The 16947-nt window shown below is 40.0% G+C and overlaps 3 protein-coding genes across 3 annotated transcripts in view; all 3 read left to right on the top strand.

Moving 5' to 3' along the window:
* The window catches only part of LOC140949654 (uncharacterized), a 460765-nt gene extending 448841 nt beyond the window's left edge, over nt 1-11924 (top strand). Inside the window, exons 5-7 of the mRNA XM_073398805.1 lie at nt 8379-8468; nt 10064-11808; nt 11898-11924. Of these exons, the coding sequence (XP_073254906.1) occupies nt 8379-8468; nt 10064-11808; nt 11898-11924 (1862 nt within the window). The remainder of the gene's footprint in view (nt 1-8378; nt 8469-10063; nt 11809-11897) is intronic.
* LOC140950329 (uncharacterized) lies at nt 11862-12988 on the top strand. The gene has a single exon (XM_073399549.1). It carries the CDS (start codon nt 12010-12012, stop codon nt 12532-12534), a length of 525 nt encoding a protein of 174 aa, XP_073255650.1. The 5' UTR covers nt 11862-12009; the 3' UTR covers nt 12535-12988.
* LOC140949655 (uncharacterized) lies at nt 12577-14982 on the top strand. The gene has a single exon (XM_073398806.1). It carries the CDS (start codon nt 12577-12579, stop codon nt 14980-14982), a length of 2406 nt encoding a protein of 801 aa, XP_073254907.1.
* The last annotated feature ends 1965 nt before the right edge of the window (nt 14983-16947 follow it).

Consider the following 16947-nt stretch of genomic DNA (forward strand, 5'->3'; position numbering starts at 1 on the left):
AAAGGGGAAGGCGACAAAATTTCACTGAAGAGCAACTGGAGAATGAACGAGAGAGAGCAAGAGAAAATAGACGCCTAATAAGCGACGAGCGGCGAAGAAGGGAGCGAGAGACAGCAAGAGAAAACAGGCGTCGTATAAACGAAAACGAACGAGAAGGAGGAGAAGGTGAGCGAATTTTTGCAGAGGTTAGCTTTCTGTTATATGAATCGGGGATTTTACGAAAACGGAGGTAGCTTTTGTTTTGTTTGTTAATCAATAACCTCTTTGTAATTGCATCAGTTTTTTTGGACCAATCACCACACGTCATTTGTTGTCACGCAGTCTAGAGTTGATACCTTTTATCATCCATTATATTGAAGTTGACCTGTGTCCTCCAAGTTCGTTGAAGAGAAACGATATGATTGAAATTTTACTTTAACAAGACAGTCGCGTCCAAGATAAAATTATAGAGTAACCTTATAATTCGTGCTCCTCGGTGTATTTTCGTTATTTCTGGCGCGGAAAATAAGGTAATCTTAAATTGTAAAATGAAATTTTATCGAAAATTATAACCATTGCCATGTGTCCGATGCATCGCTGAATGAATGATAACTCCTTATGTAAATTTTAGGCGACTCTGGCCTCTGTGACAAGTTAAAATGATTCAGTGTTAGAGGATTGTAAATTATACGGTCTGTGAAAGCGTTGTTATGTTTTCTGAAAAGAGAGCAGAGAGCACCTTGAATTTGAAGATTTTCAATGTCTGTTGAAAGAGCGTTTTGGTGCAGATTGTTCGAGCTTACCTCTATTTGTTTTATTCAAGGTAAACAGAATTTGAAGGATCTATTCTCCCTCTTGTAATTGAAATAACTTTTATTATTTTACTATAAATCTAGGCTTTTCCATTTTGTAGATACCTATCTTCGAGTGTTTAAGAATATATATGGAGATCTATGTAAATAAGGGACCGTTCATTTTTTATGAGAGAGGGGGGGCTGGTGGGATTTGGGGGGGGGGGGCACTCGAAAAAAATTGGCTTGAAAGGGGGGGCCAGCCGAAAAAAAATGAAGGAAAGGGGGAGGGTCGGACAAAAAAATTAGATTAAAAATAGGATAAGAGATGTTTACAAATCGAAGAAAAATTGTGCTCTTTTATTTATAACAAATATGCTAAAACAGTTCCAGGGTAACAAGAAAACGTCTCAACAGCTTTTATATTTTATAAGGACAGTGAAAATACCATAATAACAGTCTTGAATAGCAACAACTTTCTTTTCATTCATAAAAATGTTGTTGTCAAGCTCATATAATTAAAACCAATAATTTGAGTCCTGAATTGGAACTGACCTCGTTACCAGAGCTTTTCTCTGAGAAATTTAATGGGAGGGACATGAAACTACTACGAGGTGTCCCCTTCCTCATTTTCGACGTTCTCTTCGATCTCGTCGTCGCTGTGTTCCTCTTCTTCTTCCTCCTGTTCTTCTTCGTTGTCTTCCTCTTCTTCCTCTTCTTCGATTCGTCGTTTTCTTCTTCCTCTTTGTTCGTGTCTCCGACGTTTGAGCTATAATCTTCAGGATGCAGGAAGCAATACATCCTGTTTCTTACTTCTGGCTTAAGGTTGGTAATAAGCCTGCTTTGTGCCGCGTTGCTGAAGTAGCTTGATTGCAGTAGGTGAGCGATGAATGCTGCATCCCGTGTTAGCAACAATGCTGCTACATCTTCAACGTTTATGCACGCTTCCGGAATTGTCACGGAGGGAGGATAAAGAAGACAATTGGGAAGCTCTTTTGCAAGGGGATTTGCAACGCAGATAACATACACGCATAGGACTAGATTTGGAGACAAATTCATTGTGAAACCAAAGTTTGTGGTTGACTATCTCCAGCATCTTGAGGTCATAGAGTTTAAAAAAAAGAAGAGACTGGCGGAAAGGGCAAGGGAAATTAGGGAGGCAAGAGAAAAGTCCTATGATGATTATCATTGGGCTACTTTGTGCGAAGATGCCGCCAAGCTAAAAAAGCTCCGTGTGCCAGAATTGAACAAATACTTACAACATCATGGGCTATTAAAACAGCATAAGAAGAGCAGCAAGAATGACAAAGTGAAGACAATTATGGGACACTTCGTGCAGATGAATACTCTCAGAACAGGTCAAGCCGAAGTGAGAGGCGGCAATGAATCAGGTCAACTAGACAGCAGTGGTGAAAGCAGTGAGGGAGAAGAAACTGATGATGATTACAAGAGTGATGCCCCTGACTCTGAAGACGACTCAAATGATGTCGTTCTTGCTTTTATCGCCGCAGACGAGGAATATGTAGACGAGCGGCCAGCTACAACATGCTCAGGACGAGCAGTAACAAGAAGAGCTGAAATTGACTTTTCATTCTTTTGAGTGAGGATTTGTTAAAAACAGCTTTCTAGCTTTCAGCTTTCTTTCACTAAATTACGTGAAATGTAACAAAACGCAATTTTAATGCAGTAACGTTTTTAATACCTTATGTATTTTTTTATTCATGGGGGGGGGGCTTCCAAAAAATTACTCTGATGAGGGGGGGGGGCCATGCGAAAAAAATCGGAAATTGGGGGGGGGGTCATACAATTTTCAAATTACACTCCTCCAAATCCCACCAGCCCCTCCTACCCCATAAAAAATGAACGGTCCCTAAGGAGGGCAGCCAGGGTTAGAAATTATTTTTGAATGTTGAAAGGCCAAACAAATTTAAGCTCGGTCATGTCTACTTACTAACCGGTCAAAATAAATTATTACCTGCCAAACAAATTTTAGCTCGGACCGGTCAAAAGACAGTAAAAACTCGTGGGTAAGAACCTGGATTTTCCCATTGCATTAACAGGTACGTTCTTACAAAAATAGTTATTGGCAAAAAATTTGTCTATTTCTCTAAAATGAAAAGGTTCTTATTTTCTGAAGGGAAAAAAACAATGCAGCTTATGTCTCCCAAAGAGGTTCACCTGAATATTTTCCAGGTGTATAGAATTTTTTTTATAGATTTGAGAAAATAAAGATGTGTGTCAAATTTGGGCTAAACAGGTTCTTGTATAGAGGGGGCCTAATTATAACTGGCAAGTTTAGCCTAACAGGTTCCTAAAAACCAGGTTCTTAGTCACAGCTAGGTTTTTACTGTATTGAAGACATTGTACTTTGCAGTAATAGCCAAATTAAGACAAAAAATTATGTGATCATAAATGCTCAAAAACTCCTTGTGTTGAGAGATGGGGAAATATTATAAACCAGTTTTGAGTGTGGTTATCAAGTTATTCATTCATTGGAGGGTACAGTGTAGTAAATAATATTTCCAGGAATATTGTCAAGCTCAGCTCGTTTATTCTTAAAAACAATTCCCCATAAGAGTTAAACCAAAAATCACAACTTTTGGCTCAGTATTGTTCTGACATGTTTTCTTTGAACAATAGGTGTATGTAGGGGTGAGGGAAAATTCTTGCCCAACTAAAGATTTTATCTTATCTTCTTAGCCATGGAAGAACATGAAAGTCAGGTCCTCCAGGTTGAATGTAGCATGGAATGCTCTCTGCTTGGTAAACAAGAGCAAAGTCACTCAGCAGGTACTGATATAGTTCATGGTAGATGGTATTTATTATAGAATTGCATAATTGAGTAAAATCACGCATTCTGATTGGTTAACGAAGAGAGGTATTCAGTGTGGAATTGCGAGTTGAAAACGAGGCTAAGGGATGTTTTTTCGCATCTACGTAACAACTATTGTCAAATTGTAAGACAACAACTGCAAAAAAGGTTTTCTACAATGTCATTTTAAAATGTTTTTAAAATCATTGTCACCTTTTGTATATCCTTTCTTAACATACTGTAATGTCGCCTGGTCCTCCACCTACTGTTCCAACCTAAACTGTATTTACCTTTTGCAAAAGCGTCTAGTGCGGCTCATAACAAAAGCTCACTATCTAGCAAATACCGCCCCTTTGTTTAGCCAGCTTAAAGTCCTTGACATATTTAGTATTAATTCATTTTGTGTCACTACTTTTATGTATTCTTATCACCATAATCTTTTGCCTAGTAGCTTTCGTGACTTGTTCTCAAGTAGTAATCAAGTCCATCAATACTAAAATTCTACTGGCCTCTCAGTATAGACCTCATTTTTGTAGATCAAATATAAAGCAATTCAGCATCCTTTACCGAGGACCTAAAATCTGGAATTCGTTGCCTGTTTCACTAATTAGATCTCCTTCTATATTTGTTGTTAAAAAAAATTTAAAGAATTATCTCACTGATAGCCGATCTGTCGCTTAATTTTCTGATCTTGCTCACTCTGCACTCAGCCGTGAATTTCGTTCTCTAGGTAGTTGAAGGAAGCCTATTAATATAAGCTTCAAGCTTCATTAGACTTCCTTGTCACATTAATTTTATAATTTAATTAACACCTTTTGTTTATGTTGTATAAGGTTTTGTGAGTGACTAAATAAATAAATAGTTAAAAACAAACAAAAGCATTTTTTAAAGTGATCCGGAGGTTCTTCCTTGTTTGAACTAAACTACAAATTCTTGGAGAGGTATAAAAAACCCCTTTCGCTAGCGACAATGAGAAAACAAGAAAATCCTGTGAACACAGCCCAGAAAATGGCAAGCCAAATTCAAACAAACAAAACGGAGAAGCGACAATGGAGGAAGTGCCAGGGTCAATTGTCACATATACAGAAGAAGAAATAAATACCTTCAAAGATCACATTGTCCCTGAAAACACGAAAAAGAGTACGCCACTTGCATTCATCCTGAATCGTGGTACTTAGAAAAGTACAAAACAGAGCTGAACTTGAACAGCATTTTTAAAACATTTCAAGGTACTTACCTTATATCAATCGCAACATTAAACTTTCAGTGCTTTGCCTTGGACACCTCATTTCTTTCAGTTTTGCTACCGAAGAGGTAAAAGGTGTAAATTATTTTCCTTCGCGAGCAAATGACCAATTTGAAAAAGGATGTTATAGATAACCGGCTTGTAAATTCAGTGAAATACCTCTATTTATCCTTACAATTAGTGTGAAGCTTGTTCATGTGTAAAAAAGTTTGAAAACAAATGTAAAAACAAGCACAAGGTACAAAAAAAGTTGTCAAAGGTTTAAACGTGTATGACTGACCTTGCTTCCTATTCGCTAACGCAATGACAGGTTTGACATTTGACTTTGAAATGGCTTTCTGGGGCGCGCGGTCAGGATAAAAACAAACAATATTATTGGTGTTTTCTTTTTTTTTCTGATTTTTATTTGATTATGCGATTCAAGGAAAATCCATTACCTGACTCGTGAATTCCACGTTAAATTGCACTTGAAAACCGATATCGGTTTTCGTGTGCAATTTAACGTCGAATTCCCTCGTCAGGTAATGAATTTTCCTATAAAACTTAATGATATATGTGGAAAAATTTATTGAATCAGATTGGCTTAGAGCAGTGCAGTTTTTAGTAAACACAGTACAAAAACAAGGAAACATAATGCAAAAATAAGGAAATAAAGTGCAAATTTCTCAGAGAATGAAAACCTGTGATTGGCTAATAAACGATCAGTGTTCTCCAGAAGCGCGGGCAACTGGCAGTTTCACTGGGAACTCTTTTCCAAAGTGCCAGCTACTCTTATGAGTCAAAACATAAAAAAAAACTGTAACTTTTATCTTGAATTTTTCGTAAGTTCCATTTTTTTCCGCGAAGGATAAAACGGCACCCGAAGTAAATCGTGTTAATTCATTTCTTAGAATACTAGAACATGCAATTTCATCGGGAAAAGAACAAACAAACAAAAAAGCCACAAGAGCTTGTTTGAAAGTTTATCGAAAAACGCATGAAAATACATGGAACTAAAGTGCCTTGAACAGCTACAAAAGAAGACAGGTGTTGTTTATTCATGGTTGCGAAGCCACTCGCTGAGGCACTTGCCGATAGATAGCTGCGGCTTGTTTATCCGACATGAAGAATATAAATCACAAGCAACGAAAATACAGGCTATGCAGCCATTCACTACAGCAATCGAGGCGTCAGTAAAGCTTCTTTTCTTGTTCAGCAAAACCAGCTTGTGGCTTCAAACAACGTCATAACAAGTGACCAAGGTAATAGTTTTTCTCCGTTGTTCTTACTTTTGTAACTGCTCCAAAAATCCAAATTCACAGTAATTTTGATGGCTGTTAAGAATTATTTTTCTTCACATTATCTGCCAGGTTTTTTTAGCTGTCCCACTGTGTAAAATCCTAGAATCTCGATGAGTTTTTAAAAGTGTTCATCTTTACAATGTTTTGATTTTTCATTCATCCAGTCCAGGCGAGTCGGTTCACGCGTTGACAGTTCTGATAGACATGTGACATGTGAATAGCGGAACTCCCTTGTCTTTTCTGGTTTGTTCTAACAAGATTCAAAGGGATTTTGTGGGAATTTTTAATAAAATAATTATTCCACTTGCGTTTGTTGGATGAGATGATTGTTGTCAACTCGGCGCTATGCGTCTCGTTGGCTATTTACCATCTCATATCCAACGTGCCCTCGTGGAATAATTGTTAATCATAAAATAACTAAGATAGTACGTGCATTCTGATTGGTTAAAAACCAATAGTTTATTGTGCCGGTAAAATCATAGAAAACTGAAACATGCTTTAAAGTTATTTTATAAAAGTAAAAGACCACATTTTCTAAAGGTTTGCTGGTGTGATAACCCACTTGGGATGTTGGGAGAAGACTGGAAAAGCTTGTAAACCACCAGCTTAACTTCTCAGATCTCTGGGCCTCATGCCCCCAAACCCAGGGCTTGAAATAACGGCCGGTCAACGGACAATGTCCGGTCAGAATCGAGCATTGTCCGAGCAAATCCGTGGATGACCGGACATGTTGTCCGGTCATTTGGTCTTTCAAAGAAAATTCAATTTTGAGACAATCATGATGGAAATTTATTCAGTCTTATCATGTTCCAAAAAAAGATATTAACTAGAGGGACTTTTGTTTGTGAAATTGATGACATTTCCTGCTGTCAGTGGCAACCGCAAATTGGCTACTGCTGTGCGTGTTGTAAAGTGCTCAAGATTGCACGCCAAAACTACAACTTCTAATTTTTTGCACACTCGATTTGTTTTGAGTAACTAGAGTTGCTGTTGCTGAAAATGATGCAGATCATGTAACTTGCAAAATGGAGCCTTTATTGCAACTAGTTAAGATGGATTAAATTTGTCCGGCCAAAAATGCCTATGTCCGAGCAAAATCACGTTTGACCGGACAATGTGTCCGGCGCCTGCCCAATAGTTATTTCAAGCCCTGCAAACCCCCCCTTAGATACGGTACTCTCGCTTTACCAGCACTTGGTGTCAGGCAACAGTTACTTTACATTTGGAGCTGGCTACTCTAAAACTTCTGGAGAACACTGAACAATAGAAATATATAAGAACCAATCAGCCTCAGGTGTCACAATCTGCTTGCTTATCTTCTTAGCCATGGAAGAACATGAAAGTCAGGTCCTCCAGGTTGAATGTAGCATGGAATGCTCTCTGCTTGGTGCACAAGAGCAAAGTCAATCAGCAGGTACTGATATAGTTCATGGTAGATGGTATTTATTATAAAACTTAATAATATACATGGAAAAATTTCTTGAATGAGATTGGCTTAGAGCAGTGCAGTTTTTAGTAAACACAGTAAAAAAACAAGGAAACACAATGCAAAAATAAGGAAATAAAGTGCAAATTTCTCAGAGAATGAAAACCTGTGAACAATCAGTGTTCTCCAGAAGCGCAGGCGACTGGTGGTTTCGCTGGCTACTCTTATGACTCAAAACAGTAAAAAAAAACTGTCTGTACCTTTTATCTTGAATTTTTCAGAAGGTCCTAAAAGAAACAAAAACAATAACTTGTCGTACAAAAAGCTCTTTGGTGTATGACAATTTGCCTTTTGCTAATGGTATTATCGATATATTTACTGAATGATTTTTGATGAGACATTGCCAGATAATATTTTTAATTATAAAATAACTGAGATAGTACATGCATTCTGATTGGTTAAAAACCAATAGTTTATTGAGCTGGTAATCTCATAGTAAACTGAAACATGCTTTAAAGTTATTTTATAAAAGTAAAAGACCACATTTTCTATGGATGTACCAGCATGATAACTCACTTGGTTCTTGGGAGAACTCTGGAAAAGCTTGTAAATCACGAGCAAAACTTCTCAGATCTCTGGGCTTAATGCCCCCAAACCCCTCCCTTAGATACAGTACTCTCACTTTATCAGTGCTTGGTGTCAGGCACCAGTTTCTTTGCTTTGGGAGCTGGCTACTCTAAAACTTCTGGATAACACTGAACAATAGAATTATATAAGAACCAATCAGCCTCAGGTGTCACAATCTGCTTGCCCAACTTATTAAGATTGTATCTTATCTTCTTAGCCATAGAAGAACATGAAAGTGAAGTCCTCCAACTTGAATGTAGCATGGAAAGCTCTCTGCCAGGTGAACAAGAGCAAAGTCATTCAGCAGGTACTGATATACCGGTAGTTGTTTATGGTAGATGGTATTTTATTATGAAAGTTAATAATATACATGAAAAAATTCTCTTTGAATTTGATTGGCTTAGAGCAGTGTACTTTTTAGTAAACACAATGCAAAAACAAGGAAACATAATGCAAAAAGAAAGAAATATAATGCAAATTTATCAGAGAATGAAAAACAGTGATTGGGCTAATAAACAATAGAAATTTATCAGAACTAATTAAGTGCCACAATTTGCTGGTGGGAAGCATGTATACTTTTAAAGCTTCCCCCTTTTTGGTGTAATTAATTATGCTCTGTTGTCTTACCTAAGTAATCTTTCCTTTTTCTTGTAACACTTTTTTTTCTCAATATTTTATTTTATGAATTTACCTGATTATTTTTATTTATTTATTCATTGTGGGTTGTTTTTTTTCATTTTTGTAACCAAGATTTTGAAATTAATAAAGGTGTGGGTGGGCGTGTGTGTGTAACAAATAAGAATGTTAAAACTTTCATATATATATTTTTTACATGGACTCAAAAGAGCAGCTATATAATCAGTGATTTTGTTACCTCTGCATTCTATCTATGTTCCTGACGCATAAAAATCGCCAAAGACATAAAATAATTCATGGATATATCGATCTGAACGTGTGTATTTGTAGAAATATCCCGTACGTGTAATTTCTGTGGCAGTTATGGTTGTTGTTTAGTGATGCATATTTGTTTTAGCCTTTGTTGACGTCTGCTTTAAAATAGAAGAACTATATTTTAATTTCAGTATACTATAATACAGAGTTTTGGAGTGTGTCTTCAGATTAACTGTCTGCGGCTGGTACATAAAGGCCCAAACATTTGCCATTTTGGACTCATTTTTTTTAACTGGGACTCATTGGTTCTGGACTGGGACTCATGATTTCTCACAAGATGAGTCCCAGAATTCATCATATTTATTTGTAACAAAAACACTGTATAATTCATTGATTAGACCTTTTGTCGTGTAATTCAAGTGTTGTTGTTGTGGTAAACATGACAAGTCATCTTGTCTGTACTTAATTCTCCATGACTGGATTGTAGGATTTTGTTCTGTTTGTATTTGATCGTACATTATTATTATGGGAAAACTTACCTTAGGGTTATATTACTTTGACTAGAACAAAGTTAAAATACATTGAATTCTCATAGAGATAACTATTTTTTGGATTATAATAATGAGTTCATTGGTTGGGTCACTCCCATTATATTTGATGACTGATTTATGAAATATCAGCACTTAGAAAATGTTTGTCAAGGTTGTTGTATTATCCGAAGTTTCAAAAGTAGAAATATTGTGTATTTTCTATTTGAAATCAGGTTTTGAGAACACTTCCACAGATACAGCTTTATAATAGTAATTCTTGTACAGTTATACAAGCATGCAGTACTAGGGTGCGAAGAAAAGGTCAGTTTTGTGCTTGTCCTTCGGGAAGGCTGTAGCTTGCTTCTGTTAGCCCAAGAATCACAACTCTATTATCCCTCAGGCAAGATAAAAAATAGAATCCACTAGCCCCATAGCTTATATGAATTGTGTAGTTGGTTAATACAAAAAATTCATTTACTAGGAGAAGAGTTGGAACGACACACTCCTGCAGTAGAAAATGGCCCAATTGAGGGAGCAAGCAACGTGCAGGAAACACAGCAATCTCTTCCAGAAGTAAATAGTAGTAGCCACTTAGAAGATGACCGCCTAATTGCTAGAGCAAGGGCAGTTGGTGTGGACTATGAGTTTGCAAAGCCTGGTGAAGTGGAAACGGAGGATGACAGAAGAAAAAGACAGCGGCGAAACCAAAGAAGAATATCAGAACAAGAGAAAAGGTTGCGTGAAGTTGTTGGAGATCTACCACCTCCTCCACCAGCAGGGTCAAGTCAGCAAGAAGATAATGCCTACAGAGCTATTCGTGCATTTGAGGTGGAGCAGATGACTTATGCATTCTTTTTTTGTGCGGTCTGCAAGGAAAGGCGACTGGAGTGCAAGGGCACGAGAAACATGTGTACTCGCTGCAGAAGAGATAAGAAGGTGCCAAAAGTTTGGTCAGGTGAGAATAACATGGATCCAATGGCTGTTCCTGAAATTTTGTCTAACATGTCAGATGCTGAACAGATGCTGATAGCCAGGCTAGCACCCACTGTGCATGTGCACCTGCTGAAGCATGGAGGTGTCGCCTCAAAGGGACATTGCATTGCTTTCCCACAGGCTGTGCAAGAACCGGCCACTATTCTTCCACGCCTACCAGCAGAGGTGGATATCATACGCGTGAGAAGACAAGGAAAAGATGATACCCATAAGGACTTCAGGGTTAGAAGACACCATGTTGAAGGAGCCCTTCGTTGGCTCAAGGACAACAATCCTGCTTACGGTGATGTTGTTATTGATGGCACTCGCATAGAGAATTTACCAGAAGATGGTGAGTTGCCCAATTTGAGGACTGTTGAGTTCTCTGAGACAGAACGCATAAACGACCAAGGCCCTGCACCACAACAATTGGATGTTGGGGAAACAGACAGTACTGATGACTCAACAGTCTCTGGAATTATTCTTCCGGAGCCGGGAGTGAATGTGCAAGCACAAGTAGAAGCAGCCATAAATGAAGTTGTTTCTGAAGCTAGGGAAGGTGAAGCTGGAGAAACACAACGAAATGTGCAACGACCAGTGATCCAGTGGCCGACCACAGGCACAACACCAGCATCGGAGTTTACCACTCCCTACTTTTTTACCATGGCATTTCCTTGCTTGTTTCCCTATGGAAAGGGTGATTTCCACATAAACCGTCCTTTGACGTGTCCCACACTGCATGACTGGGCAGAGCACCTGCTGTGGTACCAAGACGGAAGGTTTGTGAGGCATAAAGTCTGGAAGTTTGTCGTCCACAATATGAGCATGAGGAAGCGTGCCCTGGAACAGAGTCGGTTCTTTGTTGACCAGCAACTTGGTGACCCACAAATAACTGTTGCAGACCTGCAAGAGCGACTTGCGAGAGGCGACACTTTCACCGACAAGTTGTTGTATTTTGGTGCAAATCTACGTGGTACAGCTCAGTATTGGCACCAGAGACGTAGAGAGCTTCGTGCATTGGTTGAGTTCATGGTCAATGAGAAGCATGGGTTACCTTCATTTTTCGTGACTGGAAGCTGTGCCGAGTTTTACTTTCCTCCTCTTAGAAGACTACTTGAAGAGTACATCTTGCAGACCAAAGGAAAAGAAGTCAACCTTGCTGAAGATAGTAATGCCCGCTTCAAGGCAGTACAAGAAAATACTCATGTAGTGGTGAGTTACTTTGACCTACGCACCCAAGCATACCATGAGAAGGTACTGAAGCCAGTATTCGGTGTCTCTGATTATTGGTACCGCTATGAGTTTGCCAAGTCCCGCGGTCAAATTCATTGGCACCAACTCAGCTGGAGCGAAGACAGGCAACCGCATAAGCTATTGCATGAAGCTCGTGAAGATGGTTGCGAAGAGGAAGAGTATGCAGCTAGACTTAGTCAGTGGGCGGATCAAACCTTTGCCATGACAGCATTACATCCAGCTGGCACTGACGAAGAACGGCAGCCGAGAAAAGACCTCTGGCCACCACCTGAGGGAACGGCTCAGCCCATATCAGATGATAGGGATCCGTTAGTTAAGATGCTAATGCAAATAGCTGCAACACAAGGTGCAGTACTGGAGGATCATTTACTTTTAGTAAACCGGGTTGGACTCCACAGTTGCTCTGATTACTGCTTGAGAACTCCTCGCCATCCGGAGCAAGGATTGCAGCCGAGAGAACGTGTATGTCGGATGGAGTTTGGAAGCGAGTTCTGCCCAGGGAAAAAAATTCATGGTAGTCCGGAAATTGTGGAAGATCATAATGGAGCACCCCGCCTAGAGATGCCACGTGACCATCCACGTGTGGTTCAGCATTCTCGTTATCAGCTACAATCATGGAGAGCAAATGGGGATGTAAGCTTGATTCTTTCCAATTCTCCTCCAGATAATCCGAGTACAGATGATATCATTGCCATAATTGACTATGTGTGTGGATATGCTTGCTAAGATAGCGAACCCACTGGTGCAACTTCTGATCTCTTTAAGGACATGGTGAATGCTGTTGATGCAGGTGATGCAGACCAAGTGACAGGCAAGTCAATGTGTGCTAAGATGCTGATAAAGACGGTAGGAAGACGAGATATCAGTGGACCGGAGGCATCCTTTGAACTGAGTGGGCTAGCACTTTGGCGATGTAGCCGTCCATTTACCTACTTGTCAATGTCAGGGTCAAGGAGACTTGAACGTGATGGTGAAACTGCAACTCGCAGCACCCCACTGGATAAGTACCTTGCACGACCGCAAGATGATCACTGTTCTCGGTACCACTTTGCATCGAAGAACGGTAATGTCCCTGTTGTAAGTGGTGGTTCTACGCATGCAACATGGCCATTGAATGAAGACTACTGTAGGACCATGCTCCTGTTACACTGGCCAAGATGGTTTGACATCCAAGAAGTGAAGGGGGATGCTGAATCTTGGATTGATCGCTTTGAGGACTTTTTTGCAAGTGACCACTGTCCAACATTTGTGAAGGCCCAAGTTGCTAAGGCACGGCGTTTTGCAGACCACCCACAAGAACCAGTGTTTGAAGAGGATGAGGAAGATGATGCTGTTGAAGCAGAAGAACAGCCAGACTGGGTGGATGTATATGCAGGGCAGAACCAAATATATGAGGGTGTAGAGAAGGACCTTGATTATGATGATGGTGGGGAGGACTATGACTGGAGCAGCACTCGTATCATTCTTCCTGAAGGAAAAGACCCAACAAAATGGCTTCAAGAAAGCATTAAAGCAGATGAGGAACGGGAGACAGAAAGTAGAGACCTTGATTTACCTCAGGTGTGTCCGTTGTCTCTAAATGAGAATCAGAAAGCCATAGTGGGGCTTGTGTTGCACACCCTGTTCAACTTTGTTGAAAACACTGAATATTACCCTCCATTGCGGCTTGTTGTCTCTGGAACTGCTGGTTCAGGAAAGTCTTATGTCATAAAGTGTCTCCAGAGGTTAGTGCGGCAAGTTTTTGAAGCCAATGATGCAATACAGGTGATAACTCCAACAGGGAATGCTGCCTATCTCGTTCAAGGCAGTACAGCTCATAGCTTTCTTGGAGTACGAACAGGTGGAAGGTCTTGCAATGAGTTGACTGTACCTACAGGTCCCTTACTAGAGAAAATTCAAAAAAAGTGCGAAAATCTGAAAGTTCTGGTTGGTGATGAACGATCAATGTTTGGACGCACAACAATGGGCTGGATGGAACAGCATGCACGTTACGCAATCAACAAAGGAGCCAATGCAGATGAGTTATTGGGAGCGATTCCTGTTGCAGTGTTTATGGGAGATGATGTTCAGCTTCCTCCTGTGTGTGACACCCCCGTGTATATCTCAGATTGCCGTAGTGCACCATCTAACCATGGTCGCTTGGTTTGGACAATGTTTGATAGTGCTGTTGAGCTTACTCAGATTATACGGCAGAATGAATCTGAGCAACAGCTGAGAGATGTGCTGATGTCACTAAGGAATTATACGACAACACCCCAGCAAATCCATTGGCTACAACAGTTTCAATGGCACAATCTCCGCATGTCGCATGGCCCGGAACTCCTTGCTAGGATGGATGAGCAAGGTCTGTACGTATTTCCCACGCACCGTCTTGAATGGCAGCGTAATAAAACAAAGCTGCTTGAGTGTAACAGACAGCCAAACCACCCAGTAGCAAAGATCAAGGTAGTTCACAATGGCAGACATGCAGTGGATGCTGACAGTAATAAGGCGGGGGGATTGTTACCTCTACTGTATCTTTGCCGTGACAGCAAAGTAATGCTGGTAGTTAACTTAAAGGCTGATTGGGGTTTGTACAATGGGGCAGTAGGCACAGTCGTAGACATTGTGTTTAAAGATGGCCGCAGACCTACTGATGATCCTGCTCCAGTACCTGATGTGGTTCTGGTGAGGTTTCCAGGATATAGGGGGCCACCGTACATTAATGAAGATCCGACAGTTGTGCCAATTGTACCAGTAAGTCGTTCCACTGAATGCACATGCCGATGCAAGCGTCTGCAGGTTCCATTGCGACTGGCATGGGGAACAACAATCCTCAAATGCCAAGGGATGACTGTGGGTGCCGGAGAAGCATTCAGGTATGTAGTGGTTCACCCCGGGGACCATGGCTTTGAAGCCAGAAACCCAGGAGCTCTATTCGTGGCATTGTCAAGAGCGAAATCAGCTGGTGGGGAAGGAAGAGATCCTGATTTTGCTTTTCATGAAGATGTACTGATAAACCTTGACAGATTCAGACCTGTGGACACTCCAACTACAAGAGCTAGAGCAGTGGAGATTGAGAGACTGCATGTCTTAGCAACTCAGTGTCGGCAGAGAAGGGTGTTAGCACCAGCATATAGGGAGGAAACCTTTCTCAGACTCGTAGAGTGGGCTCAATCACAAAGTCATCATTGAGACAATGCTGAATTGTTGGATCATAAGTGTCTGATCTATGTGTTTTTCAAATACTCCATCTGGCTAACTCATAATTACCCTGACAATAGCCAATGATGTGGTGATGTTTCATTTCAAATGAAGGGCTGACGCCTGTTTTGCTGTAATCGGTCTAGGTGACTGAGGACCTTAGTGGTCATGCATAACAATAAAAGGACCGTTATGCTGTAATTGGTCTAGGTGACCGAAGACCTTAGTGGTCATGCATAACAAATGAAACGGCTGTTGTGCTGTAATCAGTCTAGGTGACCGAGGACCTCAGTGGTCATGCATAACAAATTAGTGAAGGACCGTTATGCTGTAATCGGTCTAGGTGACTGAGGACCTTAGTGGTCATGCATAACAAATGAAAGGAATGTTATGCTGTAATTGGTCTAGCTGACCGAGGACCTTACTGGTCATGCATAACAGATGAAAGGACTGTTATGCTGTAATCGGTCTAGGTGACTGAGGACCTTAGTGGTCATGCATAACAAGTGAAACATCATTATATCTTGTGGTCATGGACAACTAATAGCTTTGTTACTCTGTTTTCAGCCTGTGTGACAGAAAAGATGAAGTAGTTATTTGGTGTGGCCGTCTCAATTTAAAGAGCTAACTTAAACTGTATGGAGTACGTGTTTGTCAGGCTGTCTATGGTAACTGTATTAAGAAACAGCCCAGTTGAAGAACAGCCAAGGAGTTTTAAAAGGTACTGCTGTCATCTTTTTTTCTTAGCCCGGCGACACGAGTGAAGGTGGTCCCTTCATGATACCCCCGCCCTTTTGAGCGACTAATACGGGGCAAGATCTTGTAAAGATCTTCAAAAATGCCTCGGTGGACCGGGAACCCTCTTGTTTGTCCAGCAACCTGTCTTCTTTAAGAGTAGGATGACAAGACAAATAAATATAGTAAGTAAGATAGGGGGACATTGGAGAACAACTAAACTAAATGAACTACAATAGTATAGAAACCTGCAAGAACCTGCACTTTCCCAAATTAGTGAATATGGGAATCAGCTAAAATAAAAGCTTTTAGGTTGTTTTTACGTTGTAGCTAATGCCAAAATTTTATTTACTTGAATCCAGTCTATTCCTTTTTCTCTCCAACAACAATGATATATTAAGAAACATTGTTATTATAGCTGGAAATTTCTTTCCAACCATGTGCACACTCATTGGTTATTTCAATGTCACCTGACATCTAACAATGAGACTTTTTGGTGCCAATATTCTCTAAGCAGGCAACATCGCAAAAATCATTCACATCAGAGGGTAACAGTAAACTATTACCCGTGAATGACCAACGACTGACATTCCAGGGAGGTTTAATGAATTTCCATGCAGCTATAAATTTTTTAAAATATTAACATCACAAATCACTTAAAGACTTGGCCCATGGGAAACACTTAATTTTGTTTTCCAAGAATCTAAATATTTCCCAGCACCATTCTCATTAGTTACTTCGAGGTCACATGACATCTAACTGTTTCCCACCAAAATCTCTGAGGAATTGCCAGGCTAATTGACCAGCTGCTGTGGAAATTGGAGAATGACTATATGAATGGTTAGGTACGTTAGGTACAGTGCCAAAGTTGCATTGATAACCATGGTGATCTTCCCTGAATTTATTTCTTCATTCTGCATTTCCAGTATATGAAATTAATGTATTTATTATACCATATATAACTTTGTTGTGTGAATTCACCTTGGATAAGTTAATCTTTTCTTGTGCTGTTTTAAAGTTATAGAGTTTTAGTTTTAGTTTCAACTTTTAAGACCTTTTTCTTTCCTGCTCTTTAAACCTTATCTAACTACGTTGTACTTTTTTCGTAGTTTTCTTTGACTCCTCTTCTTCCTTTGTTGCGAGTGAGTTGCAGCTACACGTAGGCTAGACTACATCCCGATACCGACTGGGGGGTATCAGTATTTGCAACGAGGTTATATC

Source organism: Porites lutea, chromosome 10 (assembly GCF_958299795.1).
Source record: "Porites lutea chromosome 10, jaPorLute2.1, whole genome shotgun sequence".
Lineage (NCBI taxonomy): Eukaryota > Metazoa > Cnidaria > Anthozoa > Scleractinia > Poritidae > Porites > Porites lutea.